Here is a 21087-nt window from a genome sequence, read left to right as displayed (position 1 = left end):
GGAGAGCATTTCTTTTGGCTCTTTTTCTGGTTTGTAATTTTCTTTCTGGTTGAAATTAGTTTTGTATGCTTCTGTAAGGGAAACAACATGGTTTTATTTGTTTAGGTTTTTTATTTTTTTCCCAACTGAATCAGCCCTTCCATGAATAGTCTGTGTTGTTCTACATGCTTTGCTTTTGGGTCAGAGAATGAAGTGAAACTACATTTTATTATCTTATATTTTTCCAAACATAAGTGGGATGTTGTCTTACCACTCCCCAGACCATTCCAGGCACATGGGAGCAGCTCAGAGTGGGCAGAGTTCTCTGAGAAATTGCCATATTTGAGAGGTTTAAGTTTTATTAACAACTCTGTTGTCTCTTGGTTGCAAAAATTCAGTCCTACAGTCCCAGGAAGATAAGGGAAAAAATTAACTTCTCTTATTCATTAAAGATCATCTTGTTGTTCCTTGTGTAGTCGTCTAATTCTGCTCTATGACTTAGTGTCAAGTATCTTTCTAGAAAAAGTTTCTATTTCTAGATAGAAATCTAGATTTAGAATTTGAATCTGGGTCTCTTCACTACAAAATCTTGCAAATCCTAAAGGACTGGGGTGTTGACAGCTCTCAGCAAAGGTTACTTATTACCTTTATTAGGTCAGACTACCCTCAAGTCTAGGCAGGGACATGCTGGAGATCAGAATTAGGGCCGTGTTTAAGACTGATCCAGGTAAGTTTACCTGTAGGTGTGAAAGGCAAGGGAAAGTTTTGGGGGGCCAAGTCTCGGGTAATTTGTAGCCAAGCAAATATACATGAAGAGGTAAATTGAGGGAGTCAGTAATCAAAAGGTAGGGAATGTTTGTGGGGGGAAACTGGAGGAGATCTCCAGGTAGAGAAGAGCAAGGTGGCATTTTTGAGGAAAATGATTTGTCAGCATAATCTGAGATAACATTTAGGGGAGAGAATGAACATTCTGAGGTCAGCTCAGGTAATCAGTAGCGTCCACATAGGGGAGTTTTTGGGTTTGCTCTCAAATAAGGTACAATGAATACTTTAGAGGTATTCATTGTACCTTATTTAGGACCCCTTCCTGAAACACCCACCCACCCACCCCAGGACCCCCTCCTGAGGAAGGAGCCCACCCTGATCCCCCAGTGTGATGGGGGAAAGCGGGGCACCCGGCAGTGTAGGGCGGTGTTGTGCGGCCCCGGGTGCGGATTCCCGGCAGGGCCGCCGGGCTCCGGCCCTCTGGGCTTTATTATGCGGCGTCCCGAACCCCGCGGCTGCGGGGGAAGAGACAAAGGGATAAGGCACAGAGAAGGGGCATAAGAGGAACAGAGGGAAGATAACGGGGAAGAAGAGGGGAGAGGGGGAACAGAGGGGCGATAAGGAGCTGCCTAAGGGAGATGGGGGAAGCCGGGTCAGACGGCGCAGGGACGGTGGAGGGGGGAGAAAGGAGAAGTAGGGGAGAGCAGGGGGCATAAAAGGGGAACAGAGGGAAAGAGCCAGGTTGGGTAATGGGCTGAGGAGGGAGCAGGAAGACGAGATAGAGGAGCAATAGAGGCGGGGATCAGGGTAGAGGAGGAGACAGGCAGGAGGGGCAGAGGGTGGTCGGGGTGCGTAGCAGGTGAGGGAAGAGGGAGCGGGCGGGTGGGGGGGAGGGCGGTAGAGGGGGAAGGGAGGAAGGGGAGAAAAGCAGAAGGACACAGAAGCGCCCCACCTGGGCCCCGCCTGGGGAGCCCGGACGGACCCGCGCCGGCACCTCCCGGCGCTGATGGGCAAATGGCGTCTTCTGCCGCTTCCGGGGTTTAAATACCCTCGGCCCCGCCCCGCGCTCTGTGGCCCCGCCCCTCACACCTGTGTTAGCGCTGCGCACGCGCTCTGTGGCCCCGCCCCTCACACCTGTGCCGGCCCTGTCCCCTCCGTGCCGCTGTTCCGGTGCCTTCGCTCGGCGCCGTGCGAGCCTCGGCCCGGGGGCTGCCCCTGGCGGGGACCGCTCGGAGCCCGGGGCGCTGAGGCGGGGCCGCGATTAGGGCCGGGGGTGCAGGACCGAGTCCTGCCGGTGTCCACTTGCGGAGCTATTCTGCCTCTCCCCGGCGGGAGGGTTGTGTGTCTCGGGGCTGGCGGCCCATGGCCGCATTTGGATTGAGACAGGGGCGGGGAATAGGCAAACCCTAGCCTGGACTCGATCGATGCCCCCTCCTGCTAAGATACCCAGACGAGGTTGACCGAAACCGGGTGACGGAGACCAAAACCGGAGCTGGGAGGGGGGTTCGGGTCTTGCCGAGGTCCGCCGGGGGGTCCCGGGCGGTGCTGTCTCTCCCCCGTTGGGAAGATCGAAGCAGCTTCGGTCCCTGGATCGGTACCGAGCCCGGTACCGCCGCGGGCGGGCGTTGCCAGATGCGGGAGCGCGGCGCCCCCGCGTGGGCAGGGCCGGCACCGGAGCCCCGGAGCGCTCCCGTCCCTGCCCCGGGCCCGGGCAGCGCCCGCGTCTCCCTCCTCCCTTTCCCTGGCGCCGCAGCTCCGTGAGGCTCCCGCTCGCCGCGCCCCAGGGGAATGAGGGGGACGGCAGAGGCAGCACAGGAAGGGACACCCCGGTCATACCGGGTGAAGATTTTAGTTCAGCTTTAGTGTCTTACAGAGGACCCAGAGGAACCTCGCTGGCTGGATCAGAGCTCCCACATGCCAGGGATGGGGGATGGTTTCCTTCCCTTGGTGAAGTCGCTAAGACAGGAGCAGCAAAAATTCACAACTGCCCCTCGTCACTAGACTCAAAAAATACCCGCGGGGCTTTTCAGTTTTGGATTATCTTTATTTTACAGTTTATAAAAAATTTCTCGATGCGTGCGCTCCATTAAACTTCTGTGCCGTCGTGCAAATTACTGTGGACTTTGACTTCCAAGTTCACCTGCTTCGCTCTCCTGCCCTGCCCCTGGCAGACGCCGCCGCTGTCCCTCGGTGGATGAACATTCCTGACGGTGCAACACCGGCTGCCCACGACCTTCGGGGCGCCCCGGGGCAGCTCCACCTTGGTGTTCAAGGGATGCTCCTCGGGAGCGCCCCTGGCAGCCTCCCTCTTCCTCCGCAGCTTCTGGCACTTCCTGGCGAGGAGGCAAATCCCAGACAGTACCAGCAGCAGCAAGGCGAGGGCGGCGAAGGCGCTGCCCAGCGAAGCACCCGTTTGGTACAAGGAGGCTGCGACGGCAGCTTCCTCCCTCTCCAAGAGCAGCGACTTCATGTTGGTGCCGTTCTTCAGCTGGTCGCCCTCGTTGTCGTAGATGAGGGAGTCATCCAGCGCTGGCCTCCCGGCGCCCTGGGCCAGGTCCCGGCGGCCGCGCTGCCAGCGCCGAGCCAGGGAGCGCTGGATGCGGGGCCCCGCCGTGCCCTCCGGGCCGATCACGTAGATCACTTGGAGGTACCACTGGTGTCCCGCTTCCACCTTTACCAAAGGGAAGGCATGGACAGAGGGAATGTGAACAATGGCATTTATATTAGGTGATTCTCTTAAGTGCTGGTGTTTTGTGTCCTGCGTCTGACAAAGTCAACTTGGTGGGTTTGTCTAAGCACCTGCAGTAACACTGACCACCCAGTGAGGTGTCCAGCCTTTGCCAATGGCAATAATTCATTCAGGAACATGAGTAATATGTTTTTAAAGTGGTTTCTCCTGAGTGCTTCAGGGAAAAAAAATTAAATTACCAGAATAATATCTTAATCTCCATTTCCTGTGTAGGGGTTGAATTTTGAAGGCCCAGAGCCTACAATTCACCAAGTGTTTCGGCGGTCCTGGGCAGAGAAGTCCGTGTTGGGCAACCAAAAGCACTGGGTACGTACCTTATAGAGAGCATCCACCTTGAGAGTAAATCCATCAACTCCAGGCATACTGCTTACGGAGTGGAACTCGGATAGCTCGGAAGCAAAGTGGGCGTCAAAAGGCACATCGTGGAAATACTTATCCGTCACTTCTGGCTGGTTTCGGTCCTGGAAGTCAGAGAAGTGTCATGAGGGATACTGTCTGCTTTCCCAAGAGAGGCTGGAAGCCAGGACACTGTCAAACACCTAGGGACCTAGTCCAAATGCTCCATCTCCACACCCACTCGTGGGCATGGATTAAGGAACACTCATGGACAAAGGATGGGGAAAAACTGATCTTGTGTTCACAGTTTGCACCAGCAGTACAAAACATCCGCTACAGTCCTTTCCTCATTCGCTTGCAGTCACAATCTGCTCGTTGCCAGAGAAAATCCCAAATGGGGAGCAGGAGCAGAGGACTCACCAGGAGGAGGAATCGATGTTTCAAGTACTTGTTGGGTTGGATGCAGCCGTACTGGGGCCCCTCATTGTAGACGGTGCCCGTGGGGTCAAAGAAGGGCACGTAGCCATCTCTGCCTGTGCACAGGTAGACCTTCTCCAGCTGTAGCTTGTAGGCGGCATTGAGGTTTTGTTCCGGGTGCCAGAGCACGCGCCCGTACAGGATTTGCCCTGGAGAGGTTGGGACAAAGAGGGGCAGGTGAAATTCCCCAACCAGGGAAACACTGCCAGAGCCAAATGTGTTGGGTGTTCAGAAGGGTTTGGATTGTTTGGGAAGGGCTTGGTGAGCAGGAGTGACGGAACACGGTCCCAGAGCATGCCCTTGGTTTTACAGGGCTGTAAGATGCTCAAAATGTCATTTATTGCTGTGAAAGAGGCAAAGCCACATCTAGATTTTGCCCTTTCCTCTCCAGAAAATGGAAGCTGTGAAGGCAGAAACATTGGGCAGAAGAGAGGTGAATCCTACCCTTGGAAAAAGCCCCTTTGTAATCCATTTCTGCCAGAGACATTTCCGATTTGGTGGGGTCCATGAGAAAAACCTTCTCATTGTTACAGAGCTGAAACTCCGTGTTCAGGGAGTAAACAACTGGAACTGGGCGGTTTGTCTGCTGGAAGGCAATCGGGATCAAAAACCTGGAATTGGAACAAGGAAGGAAACAAAGGAGAGATGAGGTTTGGACATGTGGGCACCCAAAAGCGGCTGACCCTGCCGTGGGGATGGGGCCTCCTTACCGCTCAGGAGCGTGAGCCGTGCAGGGCAGCGGCTTGTCTCCAGGCTCTGCCCACGGCTGCGTGGGCTGCACCGTGCAGGGGATCAGGAAGATGGTGTATTCTCCTGAGTAATCCTTCCTGGGAACAAAGGGGAAACTCTGCAGTCACCAAGCAGAGCTCTGGGCTCTTCACCCAGGGCAGCACCTCTCCCTTGCCCCAGCAATGCCATCCAGCAGTTTCTGAGGGACAAATGTGACCTTCTGAAATGTGCTGTCACCTCTGGGATCAGTCTATCCATACACAGGCTTCATTACTGGAAAAATTCCTTTACAAGAGGCTGAGCTGATTTTTCTCTCAGTAGAACAGTGCTCCAGCCCTGACAGAGACTCCCCACATGCTCCAGCTCTGCCCAAGTTCCTGAGCATTCCACACTATTGCTGTGGCTGGTGGAGGAGTGCCAGGGAGAACGTGGTGCTGTGAGAAGCTGCTGAAGGGGACTGGACCCCCAGCCCTCACCTGTTGTAGGAGCTGGTTGCTCTCCAGAGCTGGTAGGGAGAGTCAAAAGTCTGAGCACTCCACAGCAGCTGCAGGTCAAATTCGATCCCTCCCAGGTGCTCTGGAGTCACCAAAGAGGACCTAACATCTGGCAGGCTGTGGTGCTCCATGACAAACAGCCCTGAGGGAGGACAAGGAGGTGACAGGAGGCCGAGTACAGAGAGGCCCCACATTGTGCACCTCAGCACAGAGGGGCTCCTGGCAGGGATAGGGGCTTGCTCTGCTGGCCGTGCCGTCAGAGCAGAGCTGTGTGTGACCCTGGTTTGTGTCCCTGTCAGGATCACTGCCCTCACCTCTGAACTTGGCCTGTGTCTTGAACTCGATGACCAGCCGGCCATCCTCACGGATGTAGATGCGGATTATCTGCAGCCGGGCTGAGAGCACGCTGTCCGTCTGGATCCCTGCAAGGACAGCGGCACTGGGAGCCCACACAGCACACTGGCCCCTCAGCCCCAGCTGAGATGTCCAAAAGGCAGCGTTTAGTTGGGACCATCCTCCAGTGAGCACACACTACACACTTCCTTCATTATCCACTGGCTGCCTAAGGCCCCCGCAAGCATAAAGGAAGGAAATATTCTGAGTTCCCTGCTCCCTCAGGACTCTGGCAGCAGTGCAGGAACTAAGGGGAAAACTTAGGAAGGATGCCACTTCTTCCACAGCCCTTGGAGTGCCTCAGGCTTACCTGTCCTCCAGAGAACGGTGTCGTAGAAGAAGGAGAACTCCATCTCCGTGTGGTGCTCCAGGGAAGCCCAGCCCCTTGGTGCCGTCACATAGATGTAGGACACGTAGAGAGGGACATGGACTGTTAGGAAGGACTGGGCAGAATCCCTTACCTGGCAATAAAACCCCAAAGAGGGGGTTATGCACCTTCAAGTAAAGACAGAAGTGATTCTGAACATTCTTTACGTGTAGGTACCTCAGACAAACTTGTGTTTTAATTTAAGGGCAGTGCTAAGGCTTGCTGGGACCATGGGACAAAGGAGCTCTGGGCACAATTTCACCTCAAAACCCCCCAGTTTTCAAAGCTGTGAATCAAAAATCAGCAATTCTGCTTGCTCAGGCCTCCCAGAGCTCTCCATTTATTATCTCCAGAGTGCAGCTGTACTTTGCAGGCCTCGGAGAATTCAGGGAGATGTTCCAGCCTGGCTGGTGCCAGGCTCCACATGTTCCACTGGGCAGTTGTTCAGGCCAAGTAGCTCTTCTGGGCTCGTGCAAACAATTTGAGCTATGAAAGGAAACTTAATGAAGTAGTCCAGGTTGGCAGGAATTAAAAGAGATGCTGCTGCTTCTAGAAATGTGGCTGGGAATTTAATGCAAGAACTTTAGAGAAGTGGAGTGGGGTGCACATGGATAATGCAGCCACGAGAGGGCAGAGACACCTCAGATAGCAAGAGCCACTCAGAGGAACATTTTTGGCTTTTGGTCTGCCAGTCTGATAATTAGGAAATGTGTTAAAATATCCCATGACTTCGCTCTGTTGTGGAGCATGGACTGAGCTGCCTCTGCTCTGTTCTTTGCTCATTTCTATTGGCTGAGAACACAGTCAAAATTATAAAAGAGAGCCCAGCTGAGAGCGTTTTGTATTTCCAGTATGGCTGTACATTAAAAAAAACAAGTATTTTCCTGGTGCTCTGAGGATTAAGAGAATAAAAGCTGTGATACCCCCAGGAAAATAAATGAAATAGATGCACACAGCACTGTTCTCTTCCAGGTGACGGGGGCAAAGCAGTGCTCCACCTGTACAGAGCAGAGCAGCAACTACACACACACACAAGTGCAACACAGAGCTGAACTGAGGGAGATCTGGGATATGTGGGAGAGCTCTGGATGGGCCTCTCACCTGGAAGTCAGCAGTGACAGAGCCTCCACAGACATCAATTAATTCGGTCATGTCGTAGTAAGCATCGAAGGTCCAGATGCAGCTCTTGAGGTTGAGGTGCTGGTACAGCTGGATGCTTTTGAGCTCCCTGACTGCGGGGTCCAGCTGGTAGGGGCGGTCATAGCCTGGGCCCAGCACGAAGCTGTCCTGGGTCACCTCGTCCAGGAACCCTGCTTCTGAGTGAGAGAAGTCAGGACACTGATGCCTCCCGATTTTGAACAGCCCGAGACCAAGTATGGAGGTCTTGCTTTACTCTTGAGTCATGGGAGCTCCTCTCCTTTCATTATCCTGGAGGTCAAACTAGACACACTCAGCTCTTCATGGGGGAAAATGTTACAGGAGTGGACGAAGCATCCTAAAAACCAAACTCAGGGACCTGATTACTGATTCAAAGCTGAAGTTAACCTTTAGTAAATGAGGAACAGGTTAATTGTGGAATTATCAGAATGAAGTACAACTCGCTGCCTGCCTGGATCTAGCATGGATTTCATTCTCTGGGGTGTCAGAGACACAGTCTGACTGTTCTTTTCAGCTCTGAAATTTCCTTCAGCAGTGAATTGATTTTGTTGCCTCATGGGAGACCTCAGTGACCCACACACACAGTGATCCAGCCCTGCAGATCCCCCTCGACCCAGGTGGACATCACAAGACAGATTTGAAAAGCAGAAAATCACCAGCACAATGTGAAGCTAACACCTACAGTCTCCAACATTCCCATGCCTGGAATTCCACCTCCAACGGGGGAACTCTGGTCACTGCTAACAGCTAACAGACCAGGAAGATTCACCGCTATTTACATCATATCCAGAGAGCCCAGAGGAGGACAAAGCCACCCTCTCTGCATTTCTTTCCAGGCTTCCATGTTCAGGAAGCAAAGGCTGGTATTGAAGGTTACCTGAGATGCCTCTGAGGTCTCTGACAGTGACCAGGTTGGAGCAGACATGCTGGTGCCTGTAGATGGACTCGGAGAGAAGGAAATGCAGGTTGTGCAGCGGCAGTGTGGAGATGAGGGGCAGCATCCCATCCTGGTGGGGGATCTGCACCGAGATGTGGATCCTGGAACAAGCAGCACATGAGACAGCAGAACAGAGCAGCCTGGCAGGCACAGGATCCCCACAGCAGCACAGCCCCGGCAGGTGAGCCTGATGTTTAGTTTGAGCTGGATTTCTCCATCTACACACCTACTCCTTAAGCTGTCCCACCAACTTAAGGAGTGGATTCCAAATTCCTAAGGGGAAGGGCACCCCTTTAGCAGAGCAGGGTGTGAGAAGAGAGCGGGAGCACAAACCTGAAAAGCCCACACTGCAGGAGGGACGTGGCTTCACACACACGTTGTGCTTGTGAGCCCCAGGGGGGCTGGAGAAGGACTGCACTCCCCCTTCTCCAGCCTCATACCTGTTGGGATGCTCCTTGTGCTTCACGTCCAGGTACCGGAGCGTGGCGATAAAGGACTGTGCCTGGAAGCCTCGGGCTGTCCCTGCCACCACTGGCGTGTGACAGATGGCACTGTCTGTGCCTATGGTCACCACGCTGCTCCTCAGGGGGGTTCCCACGTGGCCAGCCTTGTCCACAGCCTTGGCCACACAGCGCACATGGAACCGCCGGCTGAAGTAGATGCTGTCCAGCACCTGAAGGAATGAACAGGGGGAAATCCATGGTGCTTCCAGCAGGCTAATGGAAAACAGCACTCAATTTTCTAAACCAAAACACCCATGCCTCACACCAGGTCCCAGACCCAAGGTGGTTTTAGGCTGGAATCTCCATGGCCCTGCAGGCCCAGCCATACCCTGTGGTTGACGCTGGTGAAGGGGGTGTTGTCCGTGATGGTCTCAAATGGCGACCGGGCTCCGTTCCCATCTGTGGGGGCGGCCACTTCCCAGCTGAACTGTATGGAAGACTGGTTGATCCCGGCCTCAGCGCAGCGCTCCTTCATGAGGGTGTACTTGGGGAAGTGAGGGTCACAGGGAGTGACACAGATGAGGGGATAGCCTGGGGAGGGGGATTTCTTTGCACCCTCCTTGGTCACTTCTTCCACGCGGTCGTAGTCAGCCAGGGTGACAACCTGTGTGGAGGCAAGAGGGCAGCACTCAGCTGGGGCTGAGGGAAAGGGTGGAAGAAGCCATCCTTCCCTCTCACGTTGTCACTGCAGTTTTACATTTTATTTCCAAAATCCCACTGCGGTTTCCAGTCTGTGCTTGAAGGGCACGAAATCACATCTGCTCACCACGGGAGGTGCTGGGAGAATCAGGCTCCCTGCTGCCTCCTGATCCAAAATAGTCACTGTGGCAGTGCTGGTGTCTCCAAGAACTGCTTCCACTGGATCATCTGGGCCCAACACCAGAGAAAAGGACTCATGCCATTCCCGGTCTTCGTTGGACATGATCTCCACCTTAAACATGATGTAGGCCACACCTGTGGGAACGAGTGCAAGAAAAACAGAGAAAAGTCAATTCATCATCAGAGACTGCTCTGAAGTTCTCGTCCAAACCCTGTGCAGCTGCCCTGTGCTGACCATGCAGACATTATGATAAAATATGCATTATAAATTTTATTTCCACTCATTGCTGCTAAGAATTTACCCAGAGGAGTTCTACTATAAACATAAAACTCCAGCTATGACAAGTGATCCAATCGATCTGCTGATAGATTTACTAGCAGATGCCATCTGAGATTAATAATGGCTGTCTTGTATTAGCTGGAGAAAAATCTGAGATGCAAAGCACATTCCCATGCCTCCTCTCCCTCAGACCAGTGTGCAGAGCTGTTTGGTGAAGGCTTCTTGGTCCAGAAACATGGTCAGAACTGTCCACAGCCCTACATTCCCTGAGGAGGACTTTACTCTGCCAGGTCCCAGTGCTTCTTCTCCATCTGGTCTGATCACCCTTTGTTTAACACGTCAGCTTTTTTGAGTAGTAGAATTACAGCAAACTTAATGCAAAAAGCATTTTTTCCCCAATCTCCTGGCTGTTCCGACACACACAGAATGTCCCTGGCCACGCCCCCACCTCCAACCCTCCCTGCGAGGCCCCTTCACCTGGGCTGAACTTGAGCATCCGGCTCTTGGGGTAGTAATCCACACCGGCCTGCGCCGAGCCGTCGCGGGTGCTGCACCGCACCCTGGAGGTCCTGTTGTGGTCGCCCCTGCGGACCACCGGGATGTTCAACACGGCCACTCCCTCGGGGCCTGGCGGCTCCCGCACCTGGTACGCCGCCTCCTCGAATTCGATGGTGGGGGCTGTGGGGACAGCGGTGAGGGAAAAGCCCAGGTTTGCACCCCTGGCTGATTCAGCTCAGCTCCTTTCAGGCTCATCTACCGGCCTTTAGAGCAAGGGGCTCCTCAAAGCCGGGGCCAAAAAGCCTTGGGTGTGACTTAGGGCAAAACCTAACAAAGGTGTTGGGCTACAGAGGATGGCAAATGATTCTCCCATCCCTGCCTCCCACACAGCCCAAAATCCCTGCCACGTGCTGGTGCTCCAGCCCCTGCTGGCTGTCACACCAGAGGGACCTGGCATCCCTCTTCTCCCCCACAGATCTCTCCAGGCTGTGATGCTGTGGAGGGAGTGGAACATCTCCCAGGGGAAGTACAGCAACTCCAGCTGCAGGGGAATGGGAAACAGGAGAGGTGGTGAGTCCAAGCACTCCTATCCAACCCCTCCCTTCAGCCCAGCCCAGTGACCTGCCCAGAGGGCTGTGACTGGGGCACCAAAGGCATCCACGTATAATGCATTGAGGGGACTGTGCTGACACTCTGGGAACCACCACAACATCCTTGTGAAGCAGCCTTACTCACCATCTTCATCATTGGTGACAGTTATGGTTGCCATGTCCATCTTGCCAATCCTAGCTCCACTCCAGTGGTTTCCAAGGGGGCTACCCAGATAGACCTGGAACTGCTCTTCTGGTTCGAAGGCAGAGTCGTCACTGATGTGAACACTGCAGTTTTTCACCTAAAGCCACGTGAAGAGGAGAAAGTAGGTAACACTGATAAATGTGATAAAGTCACATAAAGGCCAGGCTGTACTTCCTATCTAGGGCTGCACATCAGAGTGCTGTCCCTCCTGGAAGAAACCCTTCTCTTTTTAGGGCTGCTACTTCAGCATGGACTAACCATGCTGCTACATAAGACACAGCAGCAAAAGCATCTCCTTCCACAAACCCACAGCTCTCTGTAGAACAATCCTGGGTCCTCCTGACAGACCTGATTTGCATTTCACAATTTAGCCAGTTTAATCATGAAACACACAACCTCTTCAGAGTGGGTCACACAGCCAGGACAAGAATCTGCATCACCTGAAACCAGCCTGGACAACGCTGTCAGCTCCCTCTGATGACAGAGAGCCAAGGAGGAGACATGAACCTCTCCCAGCACTGGTTCTTCGGTCCCCCATGAGGCAGGCCCAGCTCACCTTCTCCCCTTTGAGGAAAGTGATGCGAGATTCCTCTGCATCCCTCCTCTCCATGAAGTCCTCTATGACCTGTGCTGTCTGGCTCCGGGTGTAGCACCTGACGGAGGACTCGTAGCTCAGGTCCCCCGTGCGGAAGATGGGGATGTGCAGGGTCCCCTCCTTCTCCTTGGCCGTGTAGGTGTCCTTGGTGAACTGCATGCTGGGCACTGCAAGGGGGCAGAAACAGAGCCAAACAGTCCTGAGGATCCACAGGGAGCCAAGGGGCTGGAATAGAACAGGTACAGATGCCAGGGATAACTCACCGTCTTGGAAGATGTCATTAATGGCCACAATGGCTTGGAATGGCTTTGCCAGCTCGGCTCCGTGGGGGGAGCTGAGGTAAACAACGAATGTCTCCAGCCCTTCTATCACTGGGTACTGAGCATCATCTAGGATTGTCAGGGGGCAGAACTGGGAGGAAAGTGGAATTCCTGCTGTTAGATATACAGAGCTTTCAGCCTTCGCAGCATTCACATTTGGGAGTCTAGTGTAAAGCTGTTATGTCGTTATGTTTTCTGAATCCATTAATCAATGTAAAGAATGTTCTACATAAATCCAGCATATCGTTTCAGAGAACAGGCAGCCATCCTTATCCTGGAAGAGGTGGCATGACCAAATCTCTCCTGGCTGGAGTGCTGATGGGATGGAAGTCTATGCCTAGCAGACGCGTTAACAGTTCCCAAGTGGCCCTGAGAGGATTTTCAAAACAAATGGTAGATATGCACAGAAACACAAGACAAGTGTCACCGGGCAAAGCAGACTCAGCCGGAGTCAAAGTGGGTCCTCACCTCTTCTGTCTTGCCTGGCCTGAACTCTATTTTCCTGGAGCTGGGGACATAATCAACTCCAGGGCTGGCCGAGGGTGGGTCTGATGTCCGAGTGGCACACCACACCGATGTGGGAGTGGAGAGGTCAGGTCCCTGCCGAAGCACTGGGATCTCAATGTGTCCTGCAGCACCAGATACACATGAGAGGGGGAACAGAGGGCAGTCATGTTCCACAAACCCACCCCCTTCCCTTCAGCACAGCCTTCTCCCTTCAGCACTGCTCCTGTCCCCAGCCCCCCCCTCAGCACAGAGGGAACCACAGAGCCCCTCTGCGCATCTTTGAAGTTCTGCTGTGCTCTGAATCGCTCCTTCTGACACCTCTTTGTGGTGAAAGCTTCTACAGTGAGCATACCAACCCAAGCCCCTGCTCCTCACCTGCAGCCTCGCTGACAGTGAAGGTGGCATTCCCCAGGAACACGGTGGAGGCGTCATTGGGGCCAGCGATGACCACGTTGGCTGAAGCTCGGCTGCCAATGCGGGCGTTGTCCGAGGCGTCAGCCAGCACCACCTCAAACTCCTCTTCCTCTTCATATTCACTGTCATCGATCAGAGTGACATCACAGGTCACCGTGGTGACACCCGGCCCCAAAATGAGGCGGTTCTCATCTGACAGCCCCCGGGACTTGAAGTCAGAGCCGGATTCCAGCATGTAAAGGCTGCTGCCCTTGGCTGATTTGGGGACGGTGTAGCAGATGGCAGACACACTGCTGCTGGCATCCCCTAGGAAGCAACAGGAAAACCCCGTAACTCTGTGGAAAAACTTTTAATCTATCTGGTGGAGACACTGTTCACTTAAATAATAAGGCAGCAGTCAGAAAAAGAGGATGAGGAATGAAAAAGAACATTATCCCTGCTCCTGAACTTGCATAGCAGCTGGCTTAGACATGATTTCCAGGCATGCTCCTAATCCACTCAGGATTAGGAAACTGGTGGCACTTGCCTATTAAAGAACACACAGCTCAGTGACAGGGTCCACAGAGAACACTGTCTAGATCAGAGAAGCAGCTAACAAACACAAGCGTTTGTTCCTGTGTATGCTGGGAGTTGAAACAAATCCAAACCCAAGAAGCTTTAACAGCAGAGATGGGAAAGATTAAAAAAGTAAACAACACTGCCCTGTGTGTTGCTTGCCATTGCAGTTGTGCCACAGAACCTCTTCCAAAACATCAAAGACCCCAAAACCATAAGCAGGCAAATCCCAGCCTCTCCACCATGAGTGTTCCCCCTCTGCATGTGTCCCTGCTACGGGGCTCAGCACCTTGTCCTGCCTGGCTAAACCTACCTTTCCTTTGCACGGGAGCCAAGAGGAAGCCGGCGCTCTCGCTGACGTGGAAGGTGCTCCTGTCGAACTGCAGTGTGGGCTCGTCCTCAGGGTCGGCGATGGTGATGGTGGCCCGGGTGACGTTCCCCAGCAGGGCATAGGCCGGCATGCTCAGCTCCACGGAAAAGTTCTCTGTGCCCTCAAACATGTCATCATCGTTGATGGTGATGGTGCAGGCCTTGGTGTCCTCCCACTCCTCGAACTGCACCTGGAAGGCAGCAATCTGGCTGCTGTCCTTGCACTGCAGCCTGGAGCTTCCCGTTCTTCCTGTCTCACCCTGCTCTGAGGTGCTCCCTCTTCTGACAGCAAACAACCCGCACGACTTTACAAAGGAAACACATCCTTGGAGTTTTTATCAGTTTTCATCCATTCTTTCCTCCAGGCTTTCTGGCAGGTGTGCTCAGGCCTTTCCTTTCCTGCATGCCCACCCACCTGCCCCGCATACTCCACGTAGTCCTGCTCTCCGGGCTGCGATCCAGATCCAGCGGTGGCCGTTCCCGGCTCGGTGCGGCACAGGACAATGCTGTACTGGTTGAGGTTCCCCACCCGCCTCACGGTGACGCTCACGGAGCCAGCACTCTCCCTGACCTTGTAGCTGGAAAGGGATCAAGCACACACAAATAACAGGCTGGGAAGCCAGCCCCGTGTGTCTGTGCGGACACTGAGCCCCCACACACTCAGGGTGAGCACGGCCTCCGTGGAAAATCCGAGGCACAATATTAGCTGGGCACTTGGGCATGTGGTGGGTGCTCCATGATTTAGCCTGGCAGACCCCTCTCCTCACTGACAGAATTTCCTTCCCATGCTGTAGGGAGCCCAGCTCCCAGCCAAGTGCTGTGACCCTCGTGCCACTTACCTGGTGTGAGTAAAGCTGAGGAGGGACCACTGGACATGGAAGATGTTGCCGCTGACCGCATTGGGCTTGCTGTCCTTTACTAGGAACTGAAAGCTGTCCGAGGTCTCCTGAACCTTCTCCTCGTCCATCACGTACCGAATGAGGCCCTGGTTCACATCCTCTGCCAGGAGGGAACATCCAGTGAGTCAACGCAGAAATCCAAAGGCAGTTTTGTAGATGAGCAGTGTGGACCTGCATGGCTGTGGGGATCAGGGATCACAGTGGCACAGGAAGCAGTTACCCCTTCACCTCCCCTTCCCTCAGCCCTGCAAGAGTGAAATTTCCCCATATTGCTGGCTCTGCACAGCTGGCTGCACCTCCACCAGACTGACGATCACATGCACTTGCAAAGATTTACAACCTCTCTTTACTGCTCCAAGTCGCATCTCCAGCTCTAACAAGCCTGGAGAACCTGGGACAACCTACAGGACACAGGTTGGTATCTCTAGGAAATTACAGGATTTCTGCAACTGACAGCAAAGTTCAATGCTTATTTTCAACACACTTTGGAGATCTGCCTCGTCTTCTCCCTTCCCACCTGTTTTTTCCTTATTTTAACAAACTGAATCAACTGATGGAAAAAAGCAGCAGGACACAGCCCAGCTCCATACCCTGTGTAAAGGTGGTCACAGCTGTCCCTGGTTTCAGCTTGTTCTCCACATGACCATTTCTGGGACCAGTTGTTATCTCATAGATCAGCTGTTTGTCATCTGTGTCAGGATCTGTTGTCAGTAATTCCTTCTTAGTGATGAGATTTGTGGCCTGGATTAAAACCAAACCAAGGGAGTAAAACTGAAGCTCCAGCAGTGCAAGTCTGATTGACTATTCATACAAAAAGCCCAACCATCCCTCTGTCAAAACAGTTCTCCATGATGGAGAGTCTAGGGATGTGAAAGTACAGAGCAGCCTTGAACAGATACCCCACAATGTGTTTGACAACACAAGAAGGATTCAAATTTTGCCTCACATCTGGTTAGTTTAATTAAAAAGACAAATGCAGCTCAAAGAAAAGCAAATTCCAAAGCAGCTGCCCAGTCTTATTTAGCTGGGGCTAAAAGCTAGGACAAATCTTTGGGTTTCACTTGGAAACCTCAAATCCATGAGCTGTGCTGATGCTCAGGTGAGGCCCTGCTTGGAAAAAAAAAATCTGCAAATAGCCTCAGATTGAAGGACTCACTCAATTCAGTTCATACAGGTCTGGTAAGTCTCCATGAGAGCCTCTTTTAAATGCCCTCACATGGATCTGATTCAGTTCCACCACATTTTTGCTTTCTTTTCATCAAAAACAAAAACTCAAAAACAAAATGTTTTTAACAGCAGGAGAGAGAGAGGAAATTGAGCTGCTTGAGGCTGCAGGTGTGCTTTTCCTGAAGTGAGGAGTTTGAGCTGAGATGGCCATTTCTTAATACAATTTCTTACTACCACTTGTATTTTATGCTGGGAAGAACCAAAGTGTTCTTTACAGTTAATTTTTGCTCCTCAAAAACAAGCCAAAATTTTCATGGGGTTTTGTTTGGACTTCAGCACAACAAAGGCATGTTACAGCAAGGAATTCCTGCACCATATCCTTGAAAAGCCATACATCTCTGCCATGGCTGGTGCAGCACACATCATCAAGACATCTCCACCATCAGCAAAGCTAAAAATGAACCCTGCGGTGGGTATCCTCCATCACAAAAATAAAAAGTGCTGAAGCATGAGGATGTTTTCCTGCGAAGCCCCTTCTCCTGGTGCAGGCTGAGGAGCAGCCCTAGCTGAGGCTAGGCAGGTGTTACCTTGCCATCTGTGTACTCCAGCCACTGCAGGCCCAGGTTGGTGACGACCCTGGGTGTCCCGTCATCCACAGGGAGGATGTCCACTTGGAAGCGCTGCGGTGCTGCGGTCACCACCTGACAGCAGTGCAGACATGGGGGTTACTTTGGGGTCCCAGGCTCACCCAGCATGTGAGCAGCTTGGCTCCCTTCAGTCTGCTGAGATCGAGGTCCCGGGGCGAGTGTGCACACACAGAGGGCAGGCAGGGGAGGGAGCAAACTGAGATCACTCAGCCCTTGCCTTCAGTGCCACCACAACAGCTCTGCCCCCCTGCCCTGAGAGGAGGCAGCTCCCTACGGACTCCCAAGGCCCCTCCCCATCCCTTCTCCTCCCTGACCTTCTTCCCGCCGTCCTGCACCACGAAGAGGGCGTTGGTGCCGTCGGACACGGTGAAGGTGAAGCGGTCCCGGAGCGCGCCGCCGCCGCCGCCGTGACTGTAGCTGATGCGGCTCTGGTAGATGTCATCCATGGTGAAGGTGGTGGCCTGCAGGGGACGCTGCCCGCGGCCGCTGCGCTCGATCACCCCGTGCCGGGGCGGCTGCACCACCCTGAACGTGATGGACTCGACCTGTGCCCGGACATGGAGGGGCAAAGCTGGGGACACCACCGCAGGACGAGGCCAGGCCTGCCCTTCAAGCTCACTCTGCCCAGGCAGCTTCCCTGTGTTGGTGTTCCCAACCAGGGCTGGCACAGCACATTCCTGATTCCCCTTGAGCCCTGCTCTGTCCTTATCCTGTCCCTGGGTGGCTCCCTAGAAAGCAAGGCACATCCCACCGAGCTGCTGGTTCAGCTGGTCTGAGACAGCTCCGTGAACACAAGGGCAGCCCCTAGTCCTGCAGCCATTCTGTGTAATGTGTCACTTCCACTTCTGCCAGGGTGGAAGCAGCAAAAACCTTTGGGGCAGGATTTTGGCTCAGGCAGCCAGATCTCTCGCTGCAGGGGAAGCAGCAGTGAGCCAGTATTAGCCAGCTCAGCATCTTGCTAGAACCAGGAAGAAGAGGAAATGCCATTTTCATCCATGCTAAGCATAAACTCAGTGTCAAGGCTGTAAATCTCTAAACACAAGCCCATTTTCCCAACAGCCCAGATGTGCAGCAGAAGAGGGGAAGGAAGAGTCCAGGGCAGTCCCGCCTTACCTCTGTGTCAGCATCTGTTGCTTTGAGCTCAAACTCGGTGATGGTTTTTCTCACCCCTTCCTGAACTGTCATCCCAAAGACTTGCACTATGGGTAAGGAGTCATCCACGGGGTTTATGGTGATGTCAAATGTCTGGCTCACCTGGGACAGGAGGACACATGCCTCTCTTGATGAATTCAGCCTTCTGAGAGTGTCACTTTATCACAAGAGCACAGCAATCCCTGTTCTGGGTCACTTCATTTCAGCCTCATCTGGTGAGCAAATCTGAGCTGCTAAGCCCAGATCACATGAACAAGACCTCCTTTATCCCTCCCCACTAATTAATTCTCCCTCTTTCTGTGGTATTTATGGACATCCACTTCCCCCCCTCTCACTCCCTTTTGCCCCTTCCCTCTATGTGCAGCTATGCTGCTTCTTTTTCAGAAGGCAGGAAAAAGGCATTTCTCCAGGGTCTGACTGTCGTCACTACACTGTTAGTGCGCTGGATCAAAGCTGAGCTCCAGGAGCAGTTGGCAAGCCGCTGAAAACTAGGCACTCAGATCTTGCTGAGCCAGTCCCACGAGGCAACGTGGCAGGTGGCTCCTTGCTCCCTGCACAGGGCTTGCTCCCTGCCCTGAGGGATGTGGGAAATCTCACAGCAGGAGAAGGAGGAACAGCCACCTCTGCCCAGAGCACCTCTGCCCTACTTAGGCAAAAGTCACACTGGGACTGACCTCGTTTGTCGCATCAGACACAGAAAAGGTGAAGGCATCCCTGTGCTTTTCTGTGTCACTTGTGTGGATGTACTGGATGCTGCCAGAGGCCAAGTCTGCCTGGCTGAAGGAACTAATTCTTGTCCCTGGGAAATGAGCAACAGGGGAGAAATGAGCAACAGAAAGAGCAAGGCAGGGGAAAACTACTGAAAGTGGGACATATTTAGCTGTAAGGACTCCGTTTTGCCTGGTTCTGATCCAAGTCAGACTACCCCATGAACCCCAGCTGAGGCAGGGATTTAGCTGGCATAGAGCCTCCTAAAATTTCCTCCTCCAAAAGAAGCCCAGGCTTCCTTTGACCTCATCCTGTTGGGAGTAGGCCTCCCAGGGGAGAGGGGGAGAGAAGCTGGGAGAAAAATTGTCCATGTAACACTTGGATTGTCACTGCTGGGCAGGACTAAGCCAACCATGGCATCACTGAGGATGAGCTAAAGGCCTCCCGGCCTCACAGCAGTTTTCCAAAATGCCAAGTGCCTGTTCTCTCTGCCCCTCCTTGTACCCCTGCATTTAGTACGAACTCCCTTTTTCAGCACTGATTTATAGTGACATCTTTACAGGCCATTATGTGTGACACAGCCACAGAAAGGTACCTGACAAGCATTTTAAAAAGCACTTGAACTTTTTTAATCTAGTTGCTGTGTTCGGCAGTTTTACTGCTGTTATCAACAAACACTCTGACAAGAAGTTTGTCACCAATATATCACACTAAATGGCTGCTGACAAGTGCTGGCCACGCTACAAAAGACACCAGGATCTGATTTAAATAAATGAGCCAAAATAGAATGATCAGCTAGGATTTCCTCAGAGCTCATCAGCTGTAAAAGTTTGGGCTCTGTTTTGAGTACTTCAGTACTCTCTTCTTAGGTTTAGGTCATTTAAATAATGATTACAACTACTTCTCTGGTCTGTGGCTTTGTATCCTTATTAGTCCCTCACAGATATGAAAAAGCACAGGAATCAGAATCATCATCAGATTTTAAATAACAGGAGGAATAAAGTCCTTAATTCAAGTCTTCAAAGTACAAGATTCACTGTTTAGTTTGCAATTTAGACAAAAATATTGCAAGTTTTTAATTTACTGTCATCAGGGAGTAGTTTGCTTATTATAACTCATTCATTATTCCTGCCCTTTTAACACGTTTTTAGTGAGAAGATGAGGCAAACCACACACTCAAACTGAGCTGTACAGGGGCTGTCTGCATTTTGAAAATACACAGCAGATATTTCCACTTTAATCTCGTGTTAATGAGAAATCTAAAGCTAAGAAGAAATATAATCTTAGATGAGTACAATAAAATCAGAAGAGCGTATTATATGACACCACAGTTTTAGATTAATTCATCAGAGAGGGGCAGCACACTCTCTCTGTCAGCAGGCATGAAAGGTAGCTCTGAAATTCAGATCACATGAGCAAAAGTAACCAACCCCCTTCCCTGAACAACCAGAGTTTATTATCCAGCACAGCCATCTCATCCCAGCATCGCTTCCTGTTAAACTCGGTGGGCAGTGTTCCTTTCTTCCCTCCAAAGCACAGCTAGGGAAAGAGGCTGGGTTTTAGGGATCAAGGGACAGACTGGCCAAGAGGGGGCCAGAAAGCAAGTTGTCTGCTCACCAAGATGGGCTGTTTCTGAGGACATTTCTGAGGGCATGGATCCTTTGGGGCACTGTGCTGTTCATAGCAAAGGTCAAAGGTTTTCCTGTCATGCAGAAGCAGCACTAGGGCCATAAACTGGCCCAGAGGCTGAATAAATCCTCAGCTGGGATTATTGGGCTGCTCTGCCTCCACTCACCTTATTCCCTAACCCTCTGGGCTAATGGCCCTTTGATTTCTAACAGGAATCAGAATCCTGTGCCACCGCCTCTGGGCACATTTTTCCTGCAGTGAATGTTTAAGGCTCAAAGCCTCCAGTGTTTTGCTGCTCCGAGGGCCCAACACCTCCCTGCTCACCTGGGGAGGCCACGTGCTCCAGATGCCCCAGCTGTGGCTGCCGGGTGACCTTGTACTGGAGCTGGGAGGCCTCACTGTCCTGGTCAGCAGCCGAGAGCTGGAGGGTCGAGATTGTCTTTGCCGAGTTCTCATCCAACACCAGTCCCTTGTTAATGATGATGGAGGGAGGAAATCTGTCCTCTGGAAGGGTTAAACACAAAGCTGAGTTAGGAGACAGTCGCACTCCTTCCCTTGGGTACTTGTGCTCGAGCAAAAGACAACACACACACAAACATTTTGAAAATTCCAAAACAGGAACTTTGGGCCTTGCCATTAATCAGGGATGGTAATGTTATAATGTCTTAGAGACAATCTAAACAGCATGAAGATATTTAGGAGAATTTTTCTACCTTTTCAATGAGTTTGTCAGAAGTCAAAGAATTAACCCTGACATCTGCAAAATCTCCCCTTGCCCCTCACTTCAAAGGCCTTTGAATTGACAGCGCATCAAAAGCGCATCTCAAGAATTACATTTTGCCTTGC

General features: G+C 52.5%; 1 protein-coding gene across 1 annotated transcript in view; it reads right to left on the bottom strand.

The window, feature by feature from the left end:
* Nucleotides 1–2767: 2767 nt before the first annotated feature.
* The window catches only part of FRAS1 (Fraser extracellular matrix complex subunit 1), a 109201-nt gene continuing 90881 nt past the window's right edge, over nt 2768–21087 (bottom strand). Inside the window, exons 46-73 of the mRNA XM_066318472.1 lie at nt 20566–20745; nt 18579–18703; nt 17866–18006; nt 17067–17297; nt 16693–16806; nt 15529–15679; nt 14879–15038; nt 14455–14617; nt 13984–14230; nt 13077–13421; nt 12663–12823; nt 12138–12285; nt 11836–12041; nt 11220–11376; nt 10464–10664; nt 9654–9841; nt 9216–9491; nt 8825–9057; nt 8325–8485; nt 7391–7605; nt 6233–6383; nt 5844–5951; nt 5512–5671; nt 5017–5133; nt 4751–4917; nt 4250–4455; nt 3808–3954; nt 2768–3415 (exon numbers count right to left, since the gene is read on the bottom strand). Coding sequence (XP_066174569.1) covers nt 2831–3415; nt 3808–3954; nt 4250–4455; nt 4751–4917; nt 5017–5133; nt 5512–5671; nt 5844–5951; nt 6233–6383; nt 7391–7605; nt 8325–8485; nt 8825–9057; nt 9216–9491; nt 9654–9841; nt 10464–10664; nt 11220–11376; nt 11836–12041; nt 12138–12285; nt 12663–12823; nt 13077–13421; nt 13984–14230; nt 14455–14617; nt 14879–15038; nt 15529–15679; nt 16693–16806; nt 17067–17297; nt 17866–18006; nt 18579–18703; nt 20566–20745 — 5444 coding nt within the window. The 3' untranslated portion in view covers nt 2768–2830. The remainder of the gene's footprint in view (nt 3416–3807; nt 3955–4249; nt 4456–4750; nt 4918–5016; nt 5134–5511; nt 5672–5843; nt 5952–6232; nt 6384–7390; nt 7606–8324; nt 8486–8824; nt 9058–9215; nt 9492–9653; nt 9842–10463; nt 10665–11219; nt 11377–11835; nt 12042–12137; nt 12286–12662; nt 12824–13076; nt 13422–13983; nt 14231–14454; nt 14618–14878; nt 15039–15528; nt 15680–16692; nt 16807–17066; nt 17298–17865; nt 18007–18578; nt 18704–20565; nt 20746–21087) is intronic.

Source organism: Sylvia atricapilla, chromosome 4 (genome assembly GCF_009819655.1).
Source record: "Sylvia atricapilla isolate bSylAtr1 chromosome 4, bSylAtr1.pri, whole genome shotgun sequence".
Taxonomy (NCBI): Eukaryota; Metazoa; Chordata; class Aves; order Passeriformes; family Sylviidae; genus Sylvia; species Sylvia atricapilla.
The sequence above is the reverse complement of the archived record's forward strand: the minus strand, read 5'-3'. Positions and strand labels throughout refer to the sequence as shown.